At 37.8% G+C, this 22,225-nt stretch overlaps 3 protein-coding genes across 3 annotated transcripts; 2 read left to right on the top strand and 1 right to left on the bottom strand.

Moving 5' to 3' along the window:
* Nucleotides 1-1,664: 1,664 nt before the first annotated feature.
* Nucleotides 1,665-6,936, bottom strand: emc8 (ER membrane protein complex subunit 8). The gene is made up of 5 exons (XM_034074686.2): nucleotides 6,409-6,936; nucleotides 5,660-5,736; nucleotides 5,484-5,553; nucleotides 3,080-3,174; nucleotides 1,665-2,907 (listed from the first exon to the last, which is right to left on the bottom strand). The coding sequence occupies exons 1-5, from the start codon at nucleotides 6,619-6,621 to the stop codon at nucleotides 2,748-2,750; spliced, it is 615 nt and encodes a 204-aa protein (XP_033930577.1). The 5' UTR covers nucleotides 6,622-6,936; the 3' UTR covers nucleotides 1,665-2,747.
* Nucleotides 6,937-7,098: 162 nt separating this feature from the next.
* cox4i1 (cytochrome c oxidase subunit 4I1) lies at nucleotides 7,099-10,039 on the top strand. Its single transcript, XM_034074698.1, has 5 exons — nucleotides 7,099-7,194; nucleotides 8,268-8,344; nucleotides 9,064-9,228; nucleotides 9,393-9,524; nucleotides 9,711-10,039. Exons 2-5 carry the CDS (start codon nucleotides 8,269-8,271, stop codon nucleotides 9,845-9,847), a joined length of 510 nt encoding a protein of 169 aa, XP_033930589.1. The 5' UTR covers nucleotides 7,099-7,194; nucleotide 8,268; the 3' UTR covers nucleotides 9,848-10,039.
* An 898-nt stretch (nucleotides 10,040-10,937) lies between these two features.
* On the top strand, nucleotides 10,938-21,905 carry dusp22a (dual specificity phosphatase 22a). The gene is made up of 7 exons (XM_034074672.2): nucleotides 10,938-11,335; nucleotides 12,307-12,340; nucleotides 12,984-13,066; nucleotides 13,483-13,532; nucleotides 17,134-17,208; nucleotides 17,416-17,587; nucleotides 20,339-21,905. The coding sequence occupies exons 1-7, from the start codon at nucleotides 11,315-11,317 to the stop codon at nucleotides 20,522-20,524; spliced, it is 621 nt and encodes a 206-aa protein (XP_033930563.1). The 5' UTR covers nucleotides 10,938-11,314; the 3' UTR covers nucleotides 20,525-21,905.
* The last annotated feature ends 320 nt before the right edge of the window (nucleotides 21,906-22,225 follow it).

The raw sequence follows: 22,225 nt of genomic DNA, 5'->3' as shown, positions 1-22,225 counted from the left end.
AGTAGATGGCAATATTTACCCTGATTTCACAATTTCCCTTTAGAAAAGTTACATTAGTCTTAATCAAAACGGATTTTAAAGTCCTGCATACAAATATTATCAGTTGGCCTTAAACCTTGGGAAAGTGTAAGAAGTAAATAATCTCACTGCAGAACAGTTGTCAATGTCAGTGGTGTACTGTTATAAAACGTGTTTTGATTAATATTAGGCTACATTACAATGATACAATAGTGTGCATTGTATTATTGTATAGCCGTAGATCAGGGGTGTCAAACTCAAGGCCCGGGGGCCAAATCCGGCCCGCGACTTCATTTTATGTGGCCCCACAAGAGCTTACAAAGAATATAATATGTTTATTATACTGTAACATGCTACTTTACAGAAGCACGTTGCCCATAAACGACATGTCCCACAATGCATCTCAAATTTGACTTTTTCTCAGAATTTGACTTTTTTTGTTAAAATATGCCTTTTTTCTTAGAATTAGCCTTTTTCTTATAGATTTTTTTTTCAAAATGTCACTTCTTTTTTTTTCATAATGTGGCTTTTCTTTTAAAATCATATTGTGACATTCTCACTGAAGAGACTTGCAATTATTTGCGCTAGACTTCTGCTTTCAGACGTAGTTAATTATGAAGTTATTACCCTATCCGATAATAATCCAATGCAGAGGCAATAATGTAATATAATACGTTATTTCATATATATTCAATATATATATATGTCAATGTTTATATATAGTCTTAAAGTTACAACCGGCCCTTTGAGTGCAACCATAATGCTGATGTGGCCCGCGATGAAATTGAGTTTGACACCCCTGCCGTAGATGGTGTCATATATTTGTAGCAATACTGTCCTTTGAAAACTATGTTTCTCTCAAATCGACTTTGTGATGACGCGTTTTACTCAGGATTATTAGTAGTTTATTTAGTTAAAGAAAACAGGAGAATCTTTTCAAACCATACAGATACACCTTATCCTTCAATTTAATCTCAAGCATTCAAATGTATCAACTTTGGAGGGAAGTGATGTTCACTCTTAAATTAGTACATGTACTGTATCTCATTTTTGCACTTAAGAAAAAGAAGCCTACTTCAACACATGAATAATTAGTTTATGCAGTATCTTCCTTAGACGTCAGAGAACATTTTTATTTTAGATTTGTAATAAATATCTTGGATTGTTAAAATGTTGCTTACTATATTTGTATCGTAAACAATAATGAAAGAAATACATGTTCAATGTTACCACAAGTATTGTTCTGACACTTCGTGTTATTGATGTGAATCCGACACCTTTGTGAAGGTTCGGTTGTTCCACAAGGTGGAGCCATGCCGAGAAGAGTTGTTTCTAAATATACTTCTAATGGTGCATTTTTTGTTTTATAAATTCTGACAAATTATAGGCAGTTAGGGAGTGTCAAAATCACATCCTTAATAAAATGAACAAAAACATTTATTATAGAGGTTTTGAGCAGATAACATACTCCTCACCAAATGCTTTTTTGAAGCCATTTATAAAATCCTTAAGTTTATTTTAGCAAAAAGCTAGAGCCCTGGAGCTGGTGATTTAAAAAATATGTTTATCAACCTTACAGTCAAAAGGCAACAGTATAAAACACCCAAGACAATAATCTACTAAATGACATGAGTCTGACAAAGATGTGGTTCCCAAATGTTGTTTAATTTTACATTCGGTTCATAAAACATTGTAGAAAATGTGTCATCCACACAATAATTTAAGTTATTAGCGCTTACTAAATAATTCTTATCTCAAATACAAAGGTAGTTTTCTATCCTCAAATTATGTATTCAAATGTTACATTACTTACTATATATTACAATTTAGAGGGGGCAGTTAAGTATTAAAGACTATTACGCAATTCTTACAACTGATACCCAACCTAAAACATCCTTCACACATTCCTGTGATCTGATCCAGCCTATTGCATTTCTGAAAACAATCAAAATCCAATGTGTGCACTATCCAGAATGACATTCTGAAGTGCACCAGCGACAAGAAAAGGACACAGAAAGTATTTGTGGAAGATTGAATAATTTAAAAGTCAAACCTTTGGAGTTAATCATCACATTAATATTGCTGGTGGAACCAGAGAATGACTGAAGTTGGTAATAGACACAGTCAGAAAAGACATCACTTTTTTAAATCCTGTCTTTTCAGTTAATCTTTATACTCATTTATGTATTAATCATCTTAAATAAACAACCCCAAACTTCTTCAGACCATATTTCTGTGTGAATGAAGTTCCAGGGTTAAAAATAAACTAAACATTTAATAATACAGCATCTATCATATCTCAGTAGTACAATCATCTCCTTACATTTTTACTAATAATGTTTTAATAATTTAAGACTTGATCTCTATATGGCTATTGGTTTTACAATTTAAGAAGAAAAATGTATCAAATCATTTAGAATTTAACTTGCACACAACTATGAATAAACACAAACCATTGCAGAAAAAAACAAAATGGCCTTAATCACAATGGTATCACCTTGTGAAGGTGGACGCAGGCCAACAGTACACATATGGCGCTTGGCCTTGAGAGATTTGGGCCGTACCGGTCAGTGCTCTGCAAGATCCTCTCAGTACAAGGGGCTTTTAATGGAACAAAGACCATGTTTCCAGCATTTTTGTACTCCTGCGCTACACAATAGGTAGCATCATGCATGCTGTAACGGCAGCAATATTTGTCTGCATGTCCAAGGTGCTGCGGACTGATTCTCTTAGCACAGATCCAGGACAGCCTTGTTGATCACAGGGTTGGTCCAGTCGTTCCTCAGATCATCCAAGTGATTGTCAAAGTCAATCAAGTTCTCGTAGGATCTGCCCTCCAACATAGAAGACGTGATCTTCTGTGCTTCGTTCCAGTCCTCAAAACAGTCACTGGAAGACAAAAACATCATTTAGGCAATTAACATCCTAAACAATTCTAGACAATGTACATGTTTGCTATTTAGTGAGATAACACAGTAGAGCCTGAATGCCAGAAGCTGTGGTTAAGGATGCATATACACTTCAGTTTCATTTAAACAAATGTAAACAGAGAGATACTCACTAAGTTACTTCTCTGCTTTTCCACTTGTGTTCATGATGGTCATAGATAAGCACAATGGGCTCAAAACAGCTCATTGTTAATCTACTGGTGTCCAGCTGAAGGAAAAAAACAGGAAAGGAAGTTAGAGCCCTTCAGACCTGTTCGGTATATCTTTACAGAACCAAACAAGTGTGTTGCACGTTTTACGTAAAACATATAAAAATCTCTAATATTTCAGATCTGCAAGTCCATTTTTATATTGATACGATATATATATACACACCATAGCGATTTAAAACCAGTGGCTGCCTGGAAGAACACATGTGTTAAAAAATGCACCACATGCTTTGAAAATTCAGGAAGTCAGTAGTTAAAGGTGGGGTAGGTAATTCTGGAGAAACCAGCTCGAGTGCGCTAGAATTTGAAAATACACAACTGGAAAAAATCTGCCACTTCCTTACAGAGCCCCTCGTCCAACACACGCGCACATGACCAATGAGGGCACGAGATAAGCTTGTGCACAGATGGAAGGCTGACAGGCAGGTAGGCCATCCAGTTATTTTAGCCGGGCCGGCTCAGATGATTGGTCGTGCTTTTTACAGTGCTACGGCTTCCACAGATGACATTTGTTTATGTATTTTTTGTCAAAGCACTTAAGATATTCATTGCTATCGGGATGTTAAAGGGAAATGGAAACACTTTTCAAACTGCTTTCCATGCGACAATATTACCATTAGGAAATGTATTTATCTAGTCTATTTCCAATGTAAACGATCGAGATACGCGAATTTACTTTTTGAAATACGTGCCTAATGACCATGGGCGCTTCCATTGCTCCGGGACTTTTCCAGTGACGTCACTGATTGGGTACGGCTTCCTGGGCCAAAGCTCAATAACAAACAACATGGCGTGCAATGCACCAGTAGTTTACATTACAAGAAAACGGTCGTCGTCAGGAGTTTATTGTATTGCCCCAGGCTGCACAAATGGATTTTATACAAAGAAGGAAGAAGTACATTTCCATAGGCTGCCACTAAAGGATGAGAAGCTGCTCAAAGTCCAGTCTGGATGCCTGGTTCAATACAAAACATTGGATTTGAAGCCAGGATCTGTTCCCACAATATTCGATTTCTCAACGTATGCAGTCGGGAACACCGACCGTCCCAGCACGTCGGCCGCGCAAGACAATGACAGTGTCAACAAACGTGAAGTTCGAGCCACCAAACGAGTTGCTTCAGCTGCCGAGAGAGAGGTAAATATTGCAGCACTACCAGATTACTAGCTCACACATGTATTTACTGACACAGTGTGACCTTATTAATTAACGCAATCGCGTCCAAACTAAATGGTAGCTATTATTATGACGCACAATAGAGAATTGGGGGTGTTCTATAGCTCAACTAATTAAACTGGCATACACACGCTCATCTGTCGAAAACAGCCCTAAAAAGGCTAGTATTGCTATTGATGGCACGGAGCACAGAGCGGACAGCAGATAACGGAATTGCAGTTGTATTGCTTATAGATTATCAGAACATTTCAAAGGGGACACAGCCCCATTGGATATTAACCTATGGATTAACTACATCATCGTTTTTATCGTTGTAATGCCATTGAAGACCAGTTTAGACCAGACAATGAGGAAGGTAAGCCGTTAGCCTGGCGTATGTTAGTACCTAGCGCCACTTGTGTTGATGTACGTTTTTGTGGATAGCCTCGCGAGTTTGTATCTTCCAGTGTTGAGGTGGGCACTGTTAGATTCTGTGTCTCCTTGCGATCATAAACGATGTGTTGTATGTGCGGCTAGGATAAGTAATAAGGGAGCTATCGGTGCAGTAATAGGTTAGCATTTTCGCTCGGGGCTAATTCAGAGGCTCACTGTTAGCATTGTGTTTTTTTAATTTTTTTATTCCGGATCGTATGCCACTCTATTCGACCGAATCGGTTCATAAGCATAGGCCATGGGATGCCTGGTAACTGTAGATGCTTCCACATCAATGTAATCTCCCGACGAATAGTCAAATTCATCGTTCAAAACGTCGATCTCATTGCAAAATTCCTCCATCGCTGCCATATCTGCTACGTTGTGTTGACTTTCGGTGGAGCGAAAACACAGCCAGTGACGTCACCATTTGGGACTCCCCTAATGGCGGCGGCCTGGTCCCGGAATTCCCCACCCGGCCGGCGGATAATTAATTTTCTTTTGGCGAGTAATATCATATACAATAAATATTACGATCAATATCCATTGTAAAATGAATAAACTACCGGAATATTATAACTAATTGGTGTTTCCTTTCCCCTTTAAGAGCATTCCATGGAATATAACAAAAAGTGTATCTCGAGCCGGTTTCTCAAACTTACCTACCCCACCTTTAAGCATTTACAGATTCCATTAACAGCAGCTGAAATCAATATCTTTTACCATAACAATTGCGGCTTCATGGAAGTTTTCAGAGATCCTTGCAGCCACTTTTTCTGCAAATTGGTTAGGTCTGCAAGAGAAAGGACCAACAATTGAGTGCATTAAAGTCCAAATAAGCTTGATACACAGTTCATAGCTGGTTGTTTAGTAGCAGGTGTGCATTTAGTTTCCTGTACCTTGAATCCTGTGTGCGTTCATTGGCTTGATAATATCCAGCGATGATGTAATTATTTTCTTTACACCAAGTATCGATCTAAAAAAGGAGCAGGAGTCATGGAGCCAACATGTAAAGAAAGGACAGTAGAGTTCAAAACACATTTATTTTCAATAAAATAAAAAACTAGACCTGTAATTAACTTGTATTGTCTACTTTATAAGTGATACATAGGTAAAACAATGTCATTTAGATCAGTAATATGGTATGTTGTCTTTTATAAGGGATTCTCTGAACAGTATGTTCTAGCTCATCTATGATGTGCCTTTAACCAGTTACTCATTATATCCACAATAACAATATTCATGCTATGGAAAATTTCACTATGTAAATATTTTGTGAAAATGTAGTCAGTCCAAAGAGATTTAGTGATATACTGTATTGATCCCAGATTGGTAAATTATTTAGTTGCAGTAGCAGCTGAAATACATTTGATAGTTGTAGCTTGTGAAGTTAAGATGAGATGTATTCTCAAGTACTGAGACAACGAAATGTAGTTTGCATCTAACCAGAGGTGCAACACATCAGAAAGGGCAATGTTATTCAAGTATAACACATGTATACGTGACTATAAACAAACTGAATGCATTTACATTTTACAATATGAATACTATAAGGAGGTATAAACATTATTAAACAGGAGCATAGACATTGGAAAAAATAAATCAGGAATAAATATAGTTGAATGTATACCTCTATAATGTGACTTACCAGCGTTAAAGCTACTTCGAGCATGGGGGCCAGAGCCAGGGAGCCGTGAAACAGCGGCACACAGTCCACACACAGGACAGGTTCACTGTGGCTCTCTTTCTTTTTCTCCTTCGTCTTTTCTGCCACCAGCAATCCATTCACGGCAAAGTGAGGATACTTGGCAGCATGTAAGAGCATTTTACAGTAAGCCTGGCTGGTCAGTTGAATAGGCATGTTCTTTAAAAAACCGGAAAAACCGGTACAAAAAAATAAACAGATCCTTAGGGAACTTGAGTGGCTACACGATGAGCGACTGCTGCCTGCTAGCTAGAACAAGTAGATATCTACCTCAGCACTCACCTTACAGTCAGAATATGTTGTTACCGCTATGCTTTCTGTCATCAACGTGTACGCTTTACAAGTAGCAAAAATCACAATTGTCTTTTTTTCCTAAACGAATTAGTCACTGTCAGGAAATATAGCCATAAGAGCTAATCTCACTGCCACCGTCCACTCGTTTCTGCAGCACCGGTGGTGCCGTAAATCAGAATGGATATGACGTAAAACTGGCCTTTTTTATTTATTCAAGGACATATATGAACCTCATATATTTTGTATATAAAGAAGTTGACATCAGGGGTAGACATGTAAAGTAATGAAAATATTACAGAAAATAAAGAAAGAATAGAAAAGAAAAAACTGGTCTTGTTTCACCTTCTCATAAACGCTTGGCTTACGTCTTTCCGGGTGTCACAATCATACTTCCTTTTAGCCCATCGGCGGACGTGATCAACGAAGAGACAGCAGGTCGTATTTTTTTCCAACAACATCCTTCTAAATATATCGAAAAACATCACATCTTAATACTTAAATACATTGTAGCATTCACTGTATTCTTGGTGTAGGTATTTTATCAAGATAACTGGGCAATTTTAACCGCAATAATCAATTGTATACGAGTGACTTTGTCAGAGGGGATCGGAGCTAGGACCTGCTAACTGAAGGGCTAGCTTTCGTAAGCTTAATGCATTTTTGTTTGTAAATGCTGGTGATGCTCAAACTATGGTAAGATAGAACTGTGGTCAGCTACAGGATTATATATATAAGCGGTTAAATGTTGAAATGTACAGTATTGGCTTGAATGACTTATTTCCATTATTATCTATTATCCGTTGCTAGCGTTATGACCTTGTGTTTGTAGCTAAAGCTAACAACAGCTTAGCTTTCCGGACTAACGTCAGCTAACCTTTTTCATTTCATTTGTATTTGTTCCGTTCATGGTATGCAAAACTTAATGTATAATAATTGTTAACAAAACATGTCTCTGTAAACAGACCATTGAGCGAAAAGGAGCAGGGAGATGAAATCGCATATTACCTGCCCCTTTCTAAAAAACACAAAATAAATGGTCTGTCTTTCATATTTATTTTTCACAGACAAACTTATTCACAGCCAAACATAACAGTATCTTCGGATAATAAGAGAAACACACAAACATACTTATTTCCTGCTTAACGGAAACCGAAACGTTTGGTTTGGATACACACACTCAACAACAATTAAGGGGTTTTTGTATTTCGGTTTTAACATATACATTCTTTGTTAATGTTGTTTATTTTAGCCACGTTACTTCCAATTATTTAAATGAAACGCCAATAGCTGGACTTCGTAATATAGTTTATATTAGCTACAAAACAATAGTTTCTGAAGTATCCTAACACCTGCAAAGTGCAGATTAACATTATTATTTATCATTCCCAAAAGAAACAGGATAATTTGACAGAATATTTTAAAACCATTGCTAAAAGATCACACAGATTTTGAGGAGGATGAGTTTTATTGTATGTTTGCTAATGTCTTTCATATGATCTTTCCCACAGAATGCTGGCCACCAGAGCCCTTCGCCTTCTTGGCAAACGTGCCATTTCCACATCCGTATGTCTGCGTGGAGGACATGGTGAGTGTGACATGAAATTACCTGAAGTGTTTTCTATTTTTGAGCAATGACATTATATCAGGTTTGTTCCCTATGTCATTTTCTTTTAATGACTTGGCCCTCCATGAACACATTTGAATAACAATGCAAAAAAGCATGTTTTTCTAAAGAACAAAATGTAAGCAGTGACTTCAAGGACCAGAACGTTTTTGTATTTCTGTGTGCAAATCATAGTCGTTTTTTGAACAACAAGAACGCATTTTCACCCACAACACAATATCAATCCTGTAATGCGGTTCTGGCTGGTGAGCCTTTATCTATACTTATCTACTATCTGACACCATAGCTATGTCCATCTGGCTGCGCACTTAATTCAGATCAAACCTTGTAAACATATTTTACAGCCACCATAAAAGTGTTTGCCTGAAGTGCTAGTAACTTAATAGTTTCTTGTACTGTCAGCTGGACGGGCAATCGTTCAAGTATTACAGATGGATATATACAGGAATTGATATATTATTTTACATGCATCAATTAGATAATTGCATGTACCTTTTTTTTTTTTTTTATAAATCTACACTTTGCTTTCTGTGATTTGTGTGTTTAACAGCAGAGTCTTACAAAAACAAAGCATTGTAGTCTTTCATCAACAACACATTTCAGAAAAAGGTTGGCAGGTTTGAAGTCATTCAATGTTATGGAAACTTATTTGATGAGTCGTTCTTTTTCATTTCCTTCAGGTGTGGCTAAGATAGAGGCCTACACTCTCCCTTCCTACTTTGACCGGCGGGAGAACCCCCTCCCAGATATCTGCTATGTGCAGGACCTGAGTGCTGAGCAGGTATCCCTGAAGGAGAAGGAGCATGGCTCCTGGGCTGCACTCTCCAACGAGGAGAAGGTTGCATGTAAGACTAAATTGCACTGCAGCACTTTTCTTTTTTTAAGGAGCTGATTCTTTCATTGCTATAGGTTAAACTGATTTTGTTATCAACGAATACTATCAATGGTTAAGTCACTTTTTATTTATTACAATTGTCATCATCTAGGTTTTGTGTTTCTCAATGTTCAGTGTACCGCATCAGCTTCAAGCAGAGCTTTGCTGAGATGGGCGAGGCGACGGCAGAGTGGAAAACTGTGATTGGTGGGGTGCTCTTCGTAGTCGGCTTTACTGGCCTGATTGTGCTGTGGCAGAGAAAGTTTGGTATGTATGCCAACAATTGTAATGCAGTGATGTGTCTGCACATTCAAGATTTTAAATAATGAATACTTTGTTTTCCTAATGTCATCGATGAAGACAGAAAAGCAATTATGTCGTTTAATTGTATGTGTGTGCTATGCAATTAAGGTTAAGACTCTGCATTACTTGACACGTATGGTCTCTTTGCAGTGTTTGGACCCGTCCCACACACTTTTGATCCCGAGTGGAAAGCAAAGGAGCTGCAAAGGATGTTGGACATGAGAATGAACCCAGTGGAGGGCTTAGCAGCCAAATGGGACTCAGAAAACAAGCAGTGGAAAAAGTAATAGACCAGAGGCCCAAAACACATACTGGAAAATAATAGCATACCAACATAAAGATACAATAATACATGTATTTCTTGATCTATCAATTGTCCAATTAACCTCTGTCTGTTCGTTGTGGAAGACCTCTTCCTCTTAAGGTCGTTGTGTATTATAGAAGAAGGAATAAAAATGGTAAACTGATCAAACTTCTAATGTGTCTTCACCCTGTACCTCCTGTGTAAATAATGCTTCTATATTAAATTGCTCTTTCATATAAAAATGGAATAGCAAAGGACTCTCCCCATTTTATTAGTTTGGTTGAGTTAATAAGCTCTTAATCGCTTTAAAGGTTCTAGTGAGATGACAATCAGTTATGCTATGTGTCAGTCATTAGCTAAATTAAAAAGTAATTGACATTTGTCATTTTGAATAGTTCAAATTCCAGTGTGTCATAAACATTTTGTATTCTTATTGGTTACCCTCTGACTTCTGTCTTAAACAATCAGGTAGGTGACACTGAACAGCCTTTCCCTCTGTAATGAACTTAAAACCTTGACAACACATTTTACCATGTAGTCACCTGAGGCCAATGGTAACACCAGGAGTGTTTATTAAGATCTTCAGTAGCATCAGGTTAATTATTACCAAAAGCTACTGCTGATTCAATTTAAGCATTTCTACTTTCTTGGTCCTACGACCATCATTATGGTAAGCGTTTATAAAATAAATCATAACGTGTTGTTATATCGATTAAGTGTAACCCTGCAGGAAAACAAATGCATTTGTTACTGAAACCAAACCTATGCCCTTGGGTGGTGAACTTTTACATGCATGCAAAGAACCGTAGGTTAGAAACACCCTCATTACCTGTTGACGCTGTACAACTGGGTTACAATTTTTAGTGGCTATTGTCGAATGCTTTCATCAAACTGTGGAATAATTTGTCATGTATATCATCATGCTCTCAAAACAACAATATAGGTAGGTGTTTAGGAATTACACGTGGGATTCCGTGTTTGCCCATTTAAAGAATAAACTACGTCACCTCCATAATTGTCCCCAGTCGGTGTTACTAAATTGCTACGTCATAGGATGTATGTCTTCCTCATGATCTGCACTTCAAAATCCCACACTGCTGAAGGTGAAACAGGCTGTGATGTCACTTACCGGATGAACCCGCAGCTGCGGTTGTTTCACGTCAAAAACAATCCGGAAGACGGTACAGAATGACGGAACTATTGTTGGATCTAAAACGAGGTTAAGGCTGTAATACAAATGCAAGGCTACTGTGTTAAACACGTTAGTGCCATTTAATAATGTTGTGGAATAAAAGACAAACGTAGCGGCGGAAGCGAAGGCTGTGCACTGTGTTATGAGTTGAAGTCAGTCAGTCCAGCTTCGCGTTTTGGATTCAAAGTCCATGTTAACATATCGCAGCACATCTATATATTAAAGTGTTGGCTCATCGAAGGCCGATTCGGAGTCAACATGGGAAATGGAATGAATAAGGTAGGCTTTGGCTTTTTATAATGCATGTTGTAGTAGTCATGGGCTTCTTAATGGTAAACTCAGCACAGCTGAGGAAAATGCGTGCGCCTATCTTTTCTGTAATTGTTCAAACTATTTAATAAATAACGTGACATTAGATAGAATGCATTTAGGATGGGTGCAGATAGATCGGTTTTTGAATGTTTCAATAATGTGTAAACAGCATAAACCAAGACTTCCTCTTAGCTAAAATCTGTTTTTTCCCCCCCTAGATTTGTAATGCAATCATAAGATTGTGCTATAGCAGAGGCACATGATTGTACTGTACACTCAGATTGTTGGTACATTAGTTTCTGGCTCCTCCTTCCAACCATCTGACGTGCCCCAATGCAAGGCACTTATTAATCCATGCAGAGATGCTGCAACTGGGCCTGACCTCTGTCCCTCTGACCATTCATATTGTACTTATTTCAAATCAATAGATTCTTGCAACAATTTTCTTCTTGATTTCAGGTTGGCTTATGATTTAACCATTTTGATACGTTGACATAACAAATTACTTGTCAAATGATGATGATAAGTCATGAAACATGTAATTGATGCCTTGTGTTTTTGATAGTCAATAGAACGTGATATGTGTCTCAATATCATATGTATTTCCATTTTTAATTGGCACCAAAATGTGCAGGGTGAGTAAGTCACACATTTTAGGGTATCCAGCCCTTTATTATCTTTAGACCCCTGGTGCTCCATGGTACTGCTACGTGGTATAGCAACACTCAGTGGCGGCTTGCCACTCATCAGTTCGTCCAGATAATCATGCATCGTTGCTTCAGGCCTTGTATGGCTGTTCTTCCAGCTGCTTGGTCCTTAAGCCTTAAGCCTTAAATCCAATCTGGCTCAACCCTGGGCAAGTTGAGTGAAGATTTTGAAGCTGGACTGTAAAAAATATCTAACCTGAATGCAACATGTCTCTGACTTTTGCTTCACAGGTTGTTGATGGACTCTACCTCGGGAATATAAGAGGTAAGACAAACATCAGGTAACTTTATTTGATGTTTGTAAATCTGATACATACACAGTGGGGTCGGAGGCTACTGTAGAGTATCGCAACACTTTTTTTTACCAAACATATCTCTTTGCGCAGTATTCCTTAAAACAATATGGATCAAGATTTTTTTATTTGTCAATTTTTACTGGATAGTTTCAAATGTAAGTGCTCTTCCTACATACAGTTTAACACAAAGTTGTAACTATCAAAATTAGATTTTTTTTGTCAGGAAGTTCTCTTGACAAACATAGATTTCAGATTAATTCAAATGTCTTGTTGACAAAAAAAAAGTTGTTCCTTCACATAAAATAAGAATCATCAGTTATTAATAAGCATGTCCCTGGCCTGGAACAACCCCTTCCCAGCTAATGTGCCATTCACAGCTTGCTAACTTTAGCTGCTGTGATGGTGGCTTCCCATGATGGCATAAGCATAAAGACTAAAATTAGCTCAACTGACAGGAACAAGTGACCACAGGCCTCACTGTACCGAACGTTTAGTAAATGGCCGACAGAGCTGCCTTTGCAACAGCTTACATTATGACATTGTTGTTATGTTTGGTTTGAAATTCACTGACATTACTATAGTGAAATATTTTCCTCAATCTTTTTGTCCCAGATGCAGAAAACAGAGAAAGTCTGGCTAAGAATGGAATCACCCACATCCTATCTGTATACAACAATGCTAAACCCGTGTTTGAGGTTAGTGGAAAATCCATGTTGGATGGTTCAAACTATTTGTACGGTATGACTCTGCATGTAATAGTGTGATGTGTCCTGTCAACCAGCTGGGGGTGGTGATGAGTTATAGATGGAGCAAGAGAGTTATGTGCCTGAGAGTTCAAATGTGGGGTGCTGTATAAACAAAAGGTATTCATCTTAGAAACTATATATAGAGTTTATATGAAGCCATTTTAATCTTGTGTAATTAGAAATGACTGAAAGTGTAGATGCTTAATTAAGGGAAGGTAAAGTCCACATTATTCAACGTTATGTGCTGAGACTGATACGACACATGTAATCTAAGTAAAAAATGTTTTGGGTTGCAGACATAGAGCACACGTTCTTGGGCTTACATGAGACAGAAAATGTAACAGTTTTTCATGTATTTTTAACAGGACAAGACTTACCTTTGTATTCAAGCTGCTGATGCTTCCAACCAGAACCTGTGAGTAAAAATGTGTGTATACACACACACACACACACACACACACACACACACACACACACACACACACACACACACACACACACACACACACACACACACACACACACACACACATATATATATACCCCATATTTTAAAAGTCGTTAACTTTGTGAAGCGTTGATGAGTCATGAAGTATTATTTCAACACATTACCCTCCAGATTGTGGTCCCTGGGTGTGACAGCCTAATGCAAACCGTTTTAATATTATATGAAATCTTTTGACAGTTTGGAAAACAAGTGTAATTACATGATTCCTGTTCGTAGTTTAAAGACATTTACTATTGGAAATTGCCTAGTTTAGTTCAGTTTGTTGTTTGGCACAATTTAGAAATACACAATACACAAACATAACAGAAAACAAATAATATACAGCGCAGGAAGAGGCAAAATCCACTGGGCCAATTCGAAGCCTCCACCTGAATAATATTAAAATACACAATTTCATAGGGAACACAACATTTATATATTAAAAATAATATAAATTCAATAGTGATGGAAAACTATGGGAACAATAAATAAACAACAACAATTAAATCACGATTACATTACAAGAAGGGAAGGAAATGTGATTGTGGAAAGTGAATTAAGCGCACATTTAGACAATACAGTAGAGGGAAAAGTGACCAGTGACCAGTATCTCTTAGTTGAAACAAATCCTATATTCATCTCGTGACTTTTAGCTACTTTAAATATAATAAACCATTCACAATGACGTTCCTTATGTACGGTTTCTAAAGAAACATGAGCGCTACAATATGTTTATTTTTGGTGTTTCTACGTCTGTGTGTTTCTGAGAGAGAGATATATATAAAAGGAGAGGAGAGACAGGGAACTGTGCGTCCAATGGGCCGGAGGCAGACTTGGTGTTGAAAGAGCATGAGCTGTCCCTCCACCCCTGCAGCAGTGGCTAACACAATTCATTAGTCATTGCATTTCTGTTGATTTTGTTAAATTATTTTGACATCATGCTGAAGGCACAAAGGCATCAATAAGGGGTTAGAGTTTGGGCGTCAATGAAAAAGAGAAGTCTCATTTTGTATTGCGACCACAGTCAGTACTGGAGCTGGTGAGGGGTTGCTGTATGTTGTAATCATAGAATGGGTTGCACACATTTCCAATGGATACAAATATTCCTGAGAAACTCCTTTTGTGTTGTGTATTGGAGGATGCACAAGGGGTAATGTTGATGCAGGCTGAATTATTAACTTGCAAACCACATAGTAGACAGAGGTGGGACATATTGCTTAGTTGAATGCAAGCTGAAATTGGTCCTTGGTGTCAAAGGCGTTTAATATCCTGTATTAATACTCATCAATTAAAAACTCTCATTTCAAATTTCCTGATTTAATTGCCGATCCATTTTTTTTTAATGGATCGGCGACCCTGTTGGGTCTGACTTGGACAGTCATTGCGTTGTCCGGGTTTGAAGAGGAACTTGCTTTACTTTGTGAGAAAGAAAACAGCGCTGGGTAAAATGCAACTTAATGAGAATTGAGGTTTGGTGTTTGGTTGGATGTTGCTGATTGGGCTGGGTTGGAGGTGTCTGACCTCCAGTGTCGCAATCAAGTGTCCTTCCCTTAGGCAGCAGAGGAAGGAAACCTTAGTGACATCTGGCTGTTGGCCTCGACCACCCAAGGCTTTAATAAACCCCCTCTGTCACAATCACTGGTCTGACTGATGGGGGGGGGGAGAGGCCAACTGACGCACCGCCATGCTCACCACCAGCCAGGGAGCCTCTGCGGCCTGTCGCAGTTTGAAGCTGTCTGCAAAAACTTTAACTTCCTATAAGCTGTTGTGCCTGTACTTTTGAATAGATTTCAGGATTTCGATTCATATGTATATTCATGCATTACAGTTATTGTATCAATTGGCTGCATCACTTACCAAAAGAAAGAAAAAAATGAAGAAGATAAATAAAATGACAGCCCTCCAAAGACCCTTTTCGGAACAAGGAAAATCTTACAAAATGTAATTTCAACCAAAGTCACAAACTTCGTCAGGGCCTCAGGAACATATATTTCTTTTATTTGCAAACATTCACTGGATGACGCGTGACCTAATAAAGGTTAAATGTCAGTAACTGCTAATTGCAACATAAAAGCCAACTTGGGGACCATTCCTGTCGATGTTATCGAGGTTAATGTTGACTTGAAACCCGGTGTGGGGATATAATAGCAGCGCCCTCTGAATTAATAAAAGTATTTAATTGAAAAGGCCTTTGATGTTGATTTATATAGTTGCTAACATGCACATGTACCCGTTTGTGGACGGCCAGGGATTCCCCTTCTTTGTGAACATCTCATGACTAAATGCTATGGTTTTAATGAACAGGTGTGAACTCATTTGCATCAAGTATTTCCAAAAAGGAAATGTGCGAGGAGTCTGCGTCTCCACTATGGTTTTGCTTTTTTCTTAATTTGTTTGCAATTATTTCCTATGCATATTGTGTTGTAATAATATCCAATTTCACCTAAGCAAAGAATTGCACAAACAATGTTTGCATTTCACATATACAGCAGCTCAAAAATTGTCTGTATTTTTCTGAAGATTGAACTCGTTAAAACCTCAAATCTTTGTCACAAGTTAATTTTCTGCATATTAAACAAGACGGCCGGAAACCTCTGTGCTAGGAAGACAGAACTAAATGCTGAGCAGACATGATTTTAAGAGGAGTTTGGATCTCGGAAAGGAGGAAAAAAGTAGTCAATCTATTTTAACCCCAGTCTGTTATTCTGTCTGCTATTGAGTAACCAGCATCTGCTCCTCAGGAGGCGCTGCTATCAGCCATGCACTTCTTAAAATGCAAAAGACCATCAGTGTTTCCTGACAGTGAACAAGTAGGATATCTGAGAAGCAGTTGCATCACATTGGGCTGCTTCGTGTCCATTTGTATTTCAACATAGACTCACATCTTGGCACACAATTACGAGTGTTCTACCATATAACAGGACTTAAATTGCTATTTCATTGACTCACTTGATCATTCGTAGGGACAGAATGAATAAAGCTGGGACCTGATGTAAATTTGCAGATGGACAAAAACAGGGACAGTTACTTCCCTTGTCTGTCCCTACTGTCTGTGCTCTGGTCTACCACAGACTCTCAGTTTGAGCAGACCTAACCTCTGTCTCACATGACAAGCTGGAGTCGTTGAAATAAAAATCACCACTCCCTGTCATTCCATACGCGAAAATTAAACTTAAAACAGCCCCATTCTGGGACTCCTCACTATATTTGAGATTTCCCTGCAGTTTCTGTCAAAATCAGAACAGTATCATGTCATCACAGTTTTCAGCAACATACTGTATATCAGGGCCTCAACGCAGGAGTTTCAGTTCAAGGTGTCCTTTCTCATATCCTATACTGTGTAATCTATTTTTAGCTTTACAACCCTGCTCTACCTTAGCAAAACCAAGCCAGTTCCCTGATTTAATGAGCAATAGTACTAAAGTTGTTTTTCATTCAAAATATCAGTTTCTCTTTTGTGTACTGCTAATGACAAACAGAATTGTTGCTATTTATCAGTTTTATAGTTTGTTTGCTTTTTATTTTCCAGATCACAGTATTTTAAAGAGTGCATCAGCTTCATCCATGAATGTCGCCTGAGTGGTGGATCTTGTCTCGTTCACTGGTAGGTTTTTAATTTTTAAAGTTGTAAAGACTTCAAGACACATCATGTCCACTAGTGATGCTGGCTTGTAGCATTTCTCAAAGGACATAACCAAAAAACATTCCTAAGTAAAACAAGTTAGTAGCTGTTCTGTTTTGAACCTTTGACCAGTGGCAATAAGGTTAGAAAAGCAGTTGCTTAGTGACTGAGCCGTGTGCTCTGCTGCAGCCTCGCAGGTGTGTCCCGCAGCACGACCATGGTGGTGGCCTACCTGATGACTGTCACCCCCTTCAGCTGGGAGGAGTGTCTGTCTGCAGTGAAGGCGGTTCGATCCTTTGTCGGCCCGAACTGTGGCTTCCAGGAACAGCTGCAGCAGTACCAGACGACACAAGTCTCAGAGGTACACACACGGACATGATGAAGACACGTACAAAACACAAAGACACCCAGCCCCTTTTACAGTTGGCAGTGATGAAGCCAGAGTGTGTTTTAGGTTGTATTTTTAGATTATCATGTTTACAAATTAATATAGTTTTCCATTTTCAAATATCATTGTGTTACGTGCTGTTGTTAGAAACTCAAAACAACTTGGATATAGATTGGAAACCCATACATCCTTTGCACTCAAATGAATGTGGATGTTAACATATCAAGTGTTTACTGTTGCTCTCTTGTCATTGAACATGATACAGTACTTGACAGATCTATTGATGGTCTCATTTGTGTTGATATATGTATTGTTTTATTTTATTTTTGTATATTCATGAGATTCTCAGCTACAGCCAGAGATTTAACAGCAGAACAGTGCATCAAATAAACAAATAATATAATATTCTCGTTTAAAGTGGCTCAAAAGTCGCCCCCATTTTTGTTAATCTCTTTTTGTCAAGAGGTGTTGGAGGACTTCTTGCACTTTATAGTAGAACAGAGATTTGTGAATCTTACTCATTTATTCTTAATATTAACATCAGAACGTGGAGCAAGCTGTTCTAATCCTCCTCGGTGTAAAGGGGTTTTGACCTTTACTGCAAACTGTGACTTCTCACCTGTATTATATTTTGTGTTTTGTCCCTTTTTTTAAAGCCCACAATTTAAAGGGGTTGTTTACAGTGGACTTATTCTATGTGATGGGTGAGGCATTTAGCCCCATTTCTACTTTCACTGTGAGGATAAAAGCTACTTATAGTACATCATTCAAACTTTCTGGTTTGGAGCATTTCATCTTGAGCCATTTTCTCTGTAGACTTATACCATTGGCAGTATGTGTTAAATATTAACACACTGTAGGTAGGTGTTCACAGCCTTTAATTTAATTCCATTACAGTGGCACGGACCATTGGCTAGAGAAGGGGAACTGCAGGGGGTTTGCTTGGATTGCATTAGCTTGGTACTGCTAATCACGTGTCTAGTGTTACTGTCAGCATCTTGCAACACAACATGACTGAAAAAAAGATCATTGTTTGTAGATCTTGCACTGATTTCGAGGATTTAAGAGGAAATGGGATTTTTGTATTTGTGTTTTTCCCACATATGCCTCATGTAAAAATGAAGGAATCCTTAAGAATGTAGTTATCAGCTGTAAAAACATTCACTGCCACAGCATTGTATCCTGCAAATGTAATACAAATACATTTTGTTTGATATTGTAGTCCATCCTATACTGAAAAGTCCTGAATGGGGTATACAAATGCCAAATAAATAATTAAAGATGACTTTAAGGCCAGAGTTACCCATTTCTAGACCTAAAGGAAGGATAAATACCATCTTAAAAACTTGTGAGACTTCCCAGTTAACTACCCATCTCAAATCCACCTTTTGTCTAATTTTGAGGTTATGTCTCGAGCTCTAACAGAACAAATTCCACCTACCTGATTGTATCAAGGATTCAGATGTTGAAGACTAGAAAAAGACTTTGCAGTTGATAACAAACTCATTTTCATTTTCAAGATGACACAATTGAAGTTAGCGTTATATTGTGGCTGATATCAGTGTGCTTACTGATGCTAATCTTAATACTGTGCCTTTTAATGATTCATTTGTCAACGTTTTAAGTATATACTGGTTGTAGTTTTTGAGTTGAAGAGAATACTACATGTATGGAGATGCTTTACCCTCAGTGACTTTCACTTCATTGTATTTTGTAAATATTATGGTATTGCACAAATACAAATAATTTCCTAAACATTATTTGTTCAATTTAAATTCCTATTTTATTTCTTAACCATTTGCTTTCAACCAGCATTGAAACTCTTTACTGTAAAAGAAGACTGCATCAATTAATACAAACTAAGTGTGACTTCTAGTGAAAATACATCTCAAATCATCTTTAACTGTACAAATTAATTATACTACTAAAATATCTTTTAAAAAATCCTCTCTGACTAAACCATCGGAAGTCGGAAGTGATCTTTGAACTTCTGATCAGACCAAGCGACCAATAAACCTTTTGAACCCTTAAAACAAACTGAAAAGGCAAATGGCACTATACTCGGTTTCATGAAGGGAGTTTAATGAAATTGTTTTTGCTCTACGGTTGAAGTCATCTAATATGTTTCTGGCAAGATTAAGACATGCCAACATGAAAATGTAGTATATTGGGAGTAGTTCCGCATTTCAAATGAACGTTGTTTTTCCTTTCGTTCACTGTTTTAAGGGCTTTTGGACAGAGTTCATGCTCACAAAACTCTCTAAGTATAAACGATATGCAACGGTGTTGCCTAATGCAATGTTACATGAATAACCAAAACTAGAGAAATACAGTTACTTTGATCTTGGTGTCTTTTTTTAAGAAAACTGATTTAGAAATGAAAATCTGATCAGGTTAATTCAGTGCTTATGAAAGAAAATATATGAGACTTCAATGCAAAAATATGCCAGACATGAAGCAAAGAATATATACAATTTCAGATTGGACTCGCTGTTTGAAGACACTGTATGTCTGAATGAGGTACTACTCGTCAAAGATCTCCTTGGATATTTGTGTTGTTTGTGTAGATTAAGGTGAGGAAGTAAGCTGAGGAGTATATTTATTGTGCCTGTCGAAGCCACTACAAATATGCATAAACTGTATTGTCAGCTCGGTATTTGTAAGATGTAATTTGATCTTAACACGTGGACATTTACTTCTTTGTCTTTATCCTCTTGTCCCCAGTACCGATCGTGGTTGCACTCTAGTTTCGATCCCTGTCCTTTTAATGACCAGGATCAGGTGGGGGCCCTGCTGAGTCAGTACACGGAGCAACAGGAGAGCCAGCGCAGAAGAGCAGACCGCCGCAGGATAAATCAAGGTGTCTCTGCTCTACCGTCCAACCCTGAAGATCCACAAGGCAGCAGCTGAGAAACGGGCGTCAGATCATGCTGTAAATGGCAGTAGTTATTATTCTGTACTCAATTCCAAATCAACCATCTCCTCAACTCTGAAAACATAGGATACAAATAAATAATACCCCTTAAAGCCAAGCATATCTTTCATATTTAATTTGCAACTGTATCATAATATTTTTATAAATGGAGGTTGATTTAGAATTGGGCTACAGACTCTAATCCACTACCAGAACCTCCCTTGCTCCCTTAACTGAGTCCAGCCAAAACCAGAGTATTGATGCCGTACTCTTAACACTTCAGCACCTTAGCCATGATGAATGAAGTACACACCTGCAATGTTCAGCTCAGAAGCCTTAAAGAAGTGTCTGATTATTGCAGTCTTAAAGGAACATTTTGTCTTCAATAATGCAGATGTCTAGACTGCGTGTTGGACAATGAAATCCACAAATCTACAAACAATTTGTGAATTTGTTTGTGCACAATATTTTGAGGAGTTATTAAGATGAATACCACTTAGCAGTTAAGGCTCACTCTTTGATCAACACTGAAGTTAGGGATGTTGCTTGGTGGGTTCGACTGCCTGTCAAATATGTGAACACCATTTACATTGCTTATACTAGTAAAATACAGTCACAATGTCTTTAGAAAATACACTTGCCACTTAAAAATGTTGTGACAACAATAAATATATTCCTGTAGCACATCACTGCCCATGTAGAAAACAGCATTGTTTCCACACTGTTGAAAACTCTTCAACTCATTCCGACTGTAATACTTTTTGAATAAAAGGTCAAGCTACCAACTGAACAATGTCTGCAACAGAATCCAGCAGCAACAGTGGAAACTAATGACAAATGCTGGGTAGCAAGGGAGGAAAAGCTTTGAGTTGGCTCTGTCATTACCCAGCCATCAAACCTGTTGCTGAGTTTGTTCTTATCAGGGAGGACAAAAGAGAACAAGTACAACAGCCAAACCCTCTGTGGTTTGGTAACCATCTACTCATGTAAGATAAGCCACTGGCGGCATCTGTTGATCCATACTGTGCTTAAGATAATGGCCCACGACTAGGAGTAACATTGAAGCAAGGTAAACGATTGGTAAAATGTTCCTTTAATACATAGCAGGTTGATTTGGAAGCTACATAAAGTATTTCTGAATAAAACTTTAACTACATCTCTGCAGTCCAAATGATAACATCTTCCTGATTTTACTGAAGCTCTGATTTATCTTTTCATTGTGACCAAGCTGACTTATACGTCATTTGTGTTACAGATTCATGGTTACAGTTAATTGTTTTAATTGTGTATTTATGAAGTTTTTGTTTGTTTTATAATAAAAAGCAGTGACTTGACAAAAACAATGGAAATACAAATAAATCTATAATGTCAACATTATGACGTGTCATGTAATTTAAAGAAATCCTGGGCAGATAATTAAGATGTTAGTATTGTTAGCTCACCTTTACATTAGCTGCTTGTATCATGAAGCTGCTTGACTACCACACCATAAAACCAATAAAAGCTTTTCTGTTATTTCGGTTTGCGTTTAAGATTTGGCCGGTTTCTAGGATTTACTCAGCAGATCATCTGCTAAAGCTTTCTTCAGCACAAGACACTGAATGTGCAGCTTCATGAAAATAACAGTGTTTTTAATCACTTGAAATTGTCATAAAAATAATATAGGCTTACACACTTTTTTAATTGTTAAAAGTTCA

The sequence above is a fragment of the Pseudochaenichthys georgianus genome, chromosome 3, assembly GCF_902827115.2.
Source record: "Pseudochaenichthys georgianus chromosome 3, fPseGeo1.2, whole genome shotgun sequence".
In the NCBI taxonomy this organism is placed as follows: Eukaryota; Metazoa; Chordata; class Actinopteri; order Perciformes; family Channichthyidae; genus Pseudochaenichthys; species Pseudochaenichthys georgianus.
Note: the sequence above shows the minus strand (reverse complement) of the source record. Positions and strands in the feature narration are given on the sequence as shown.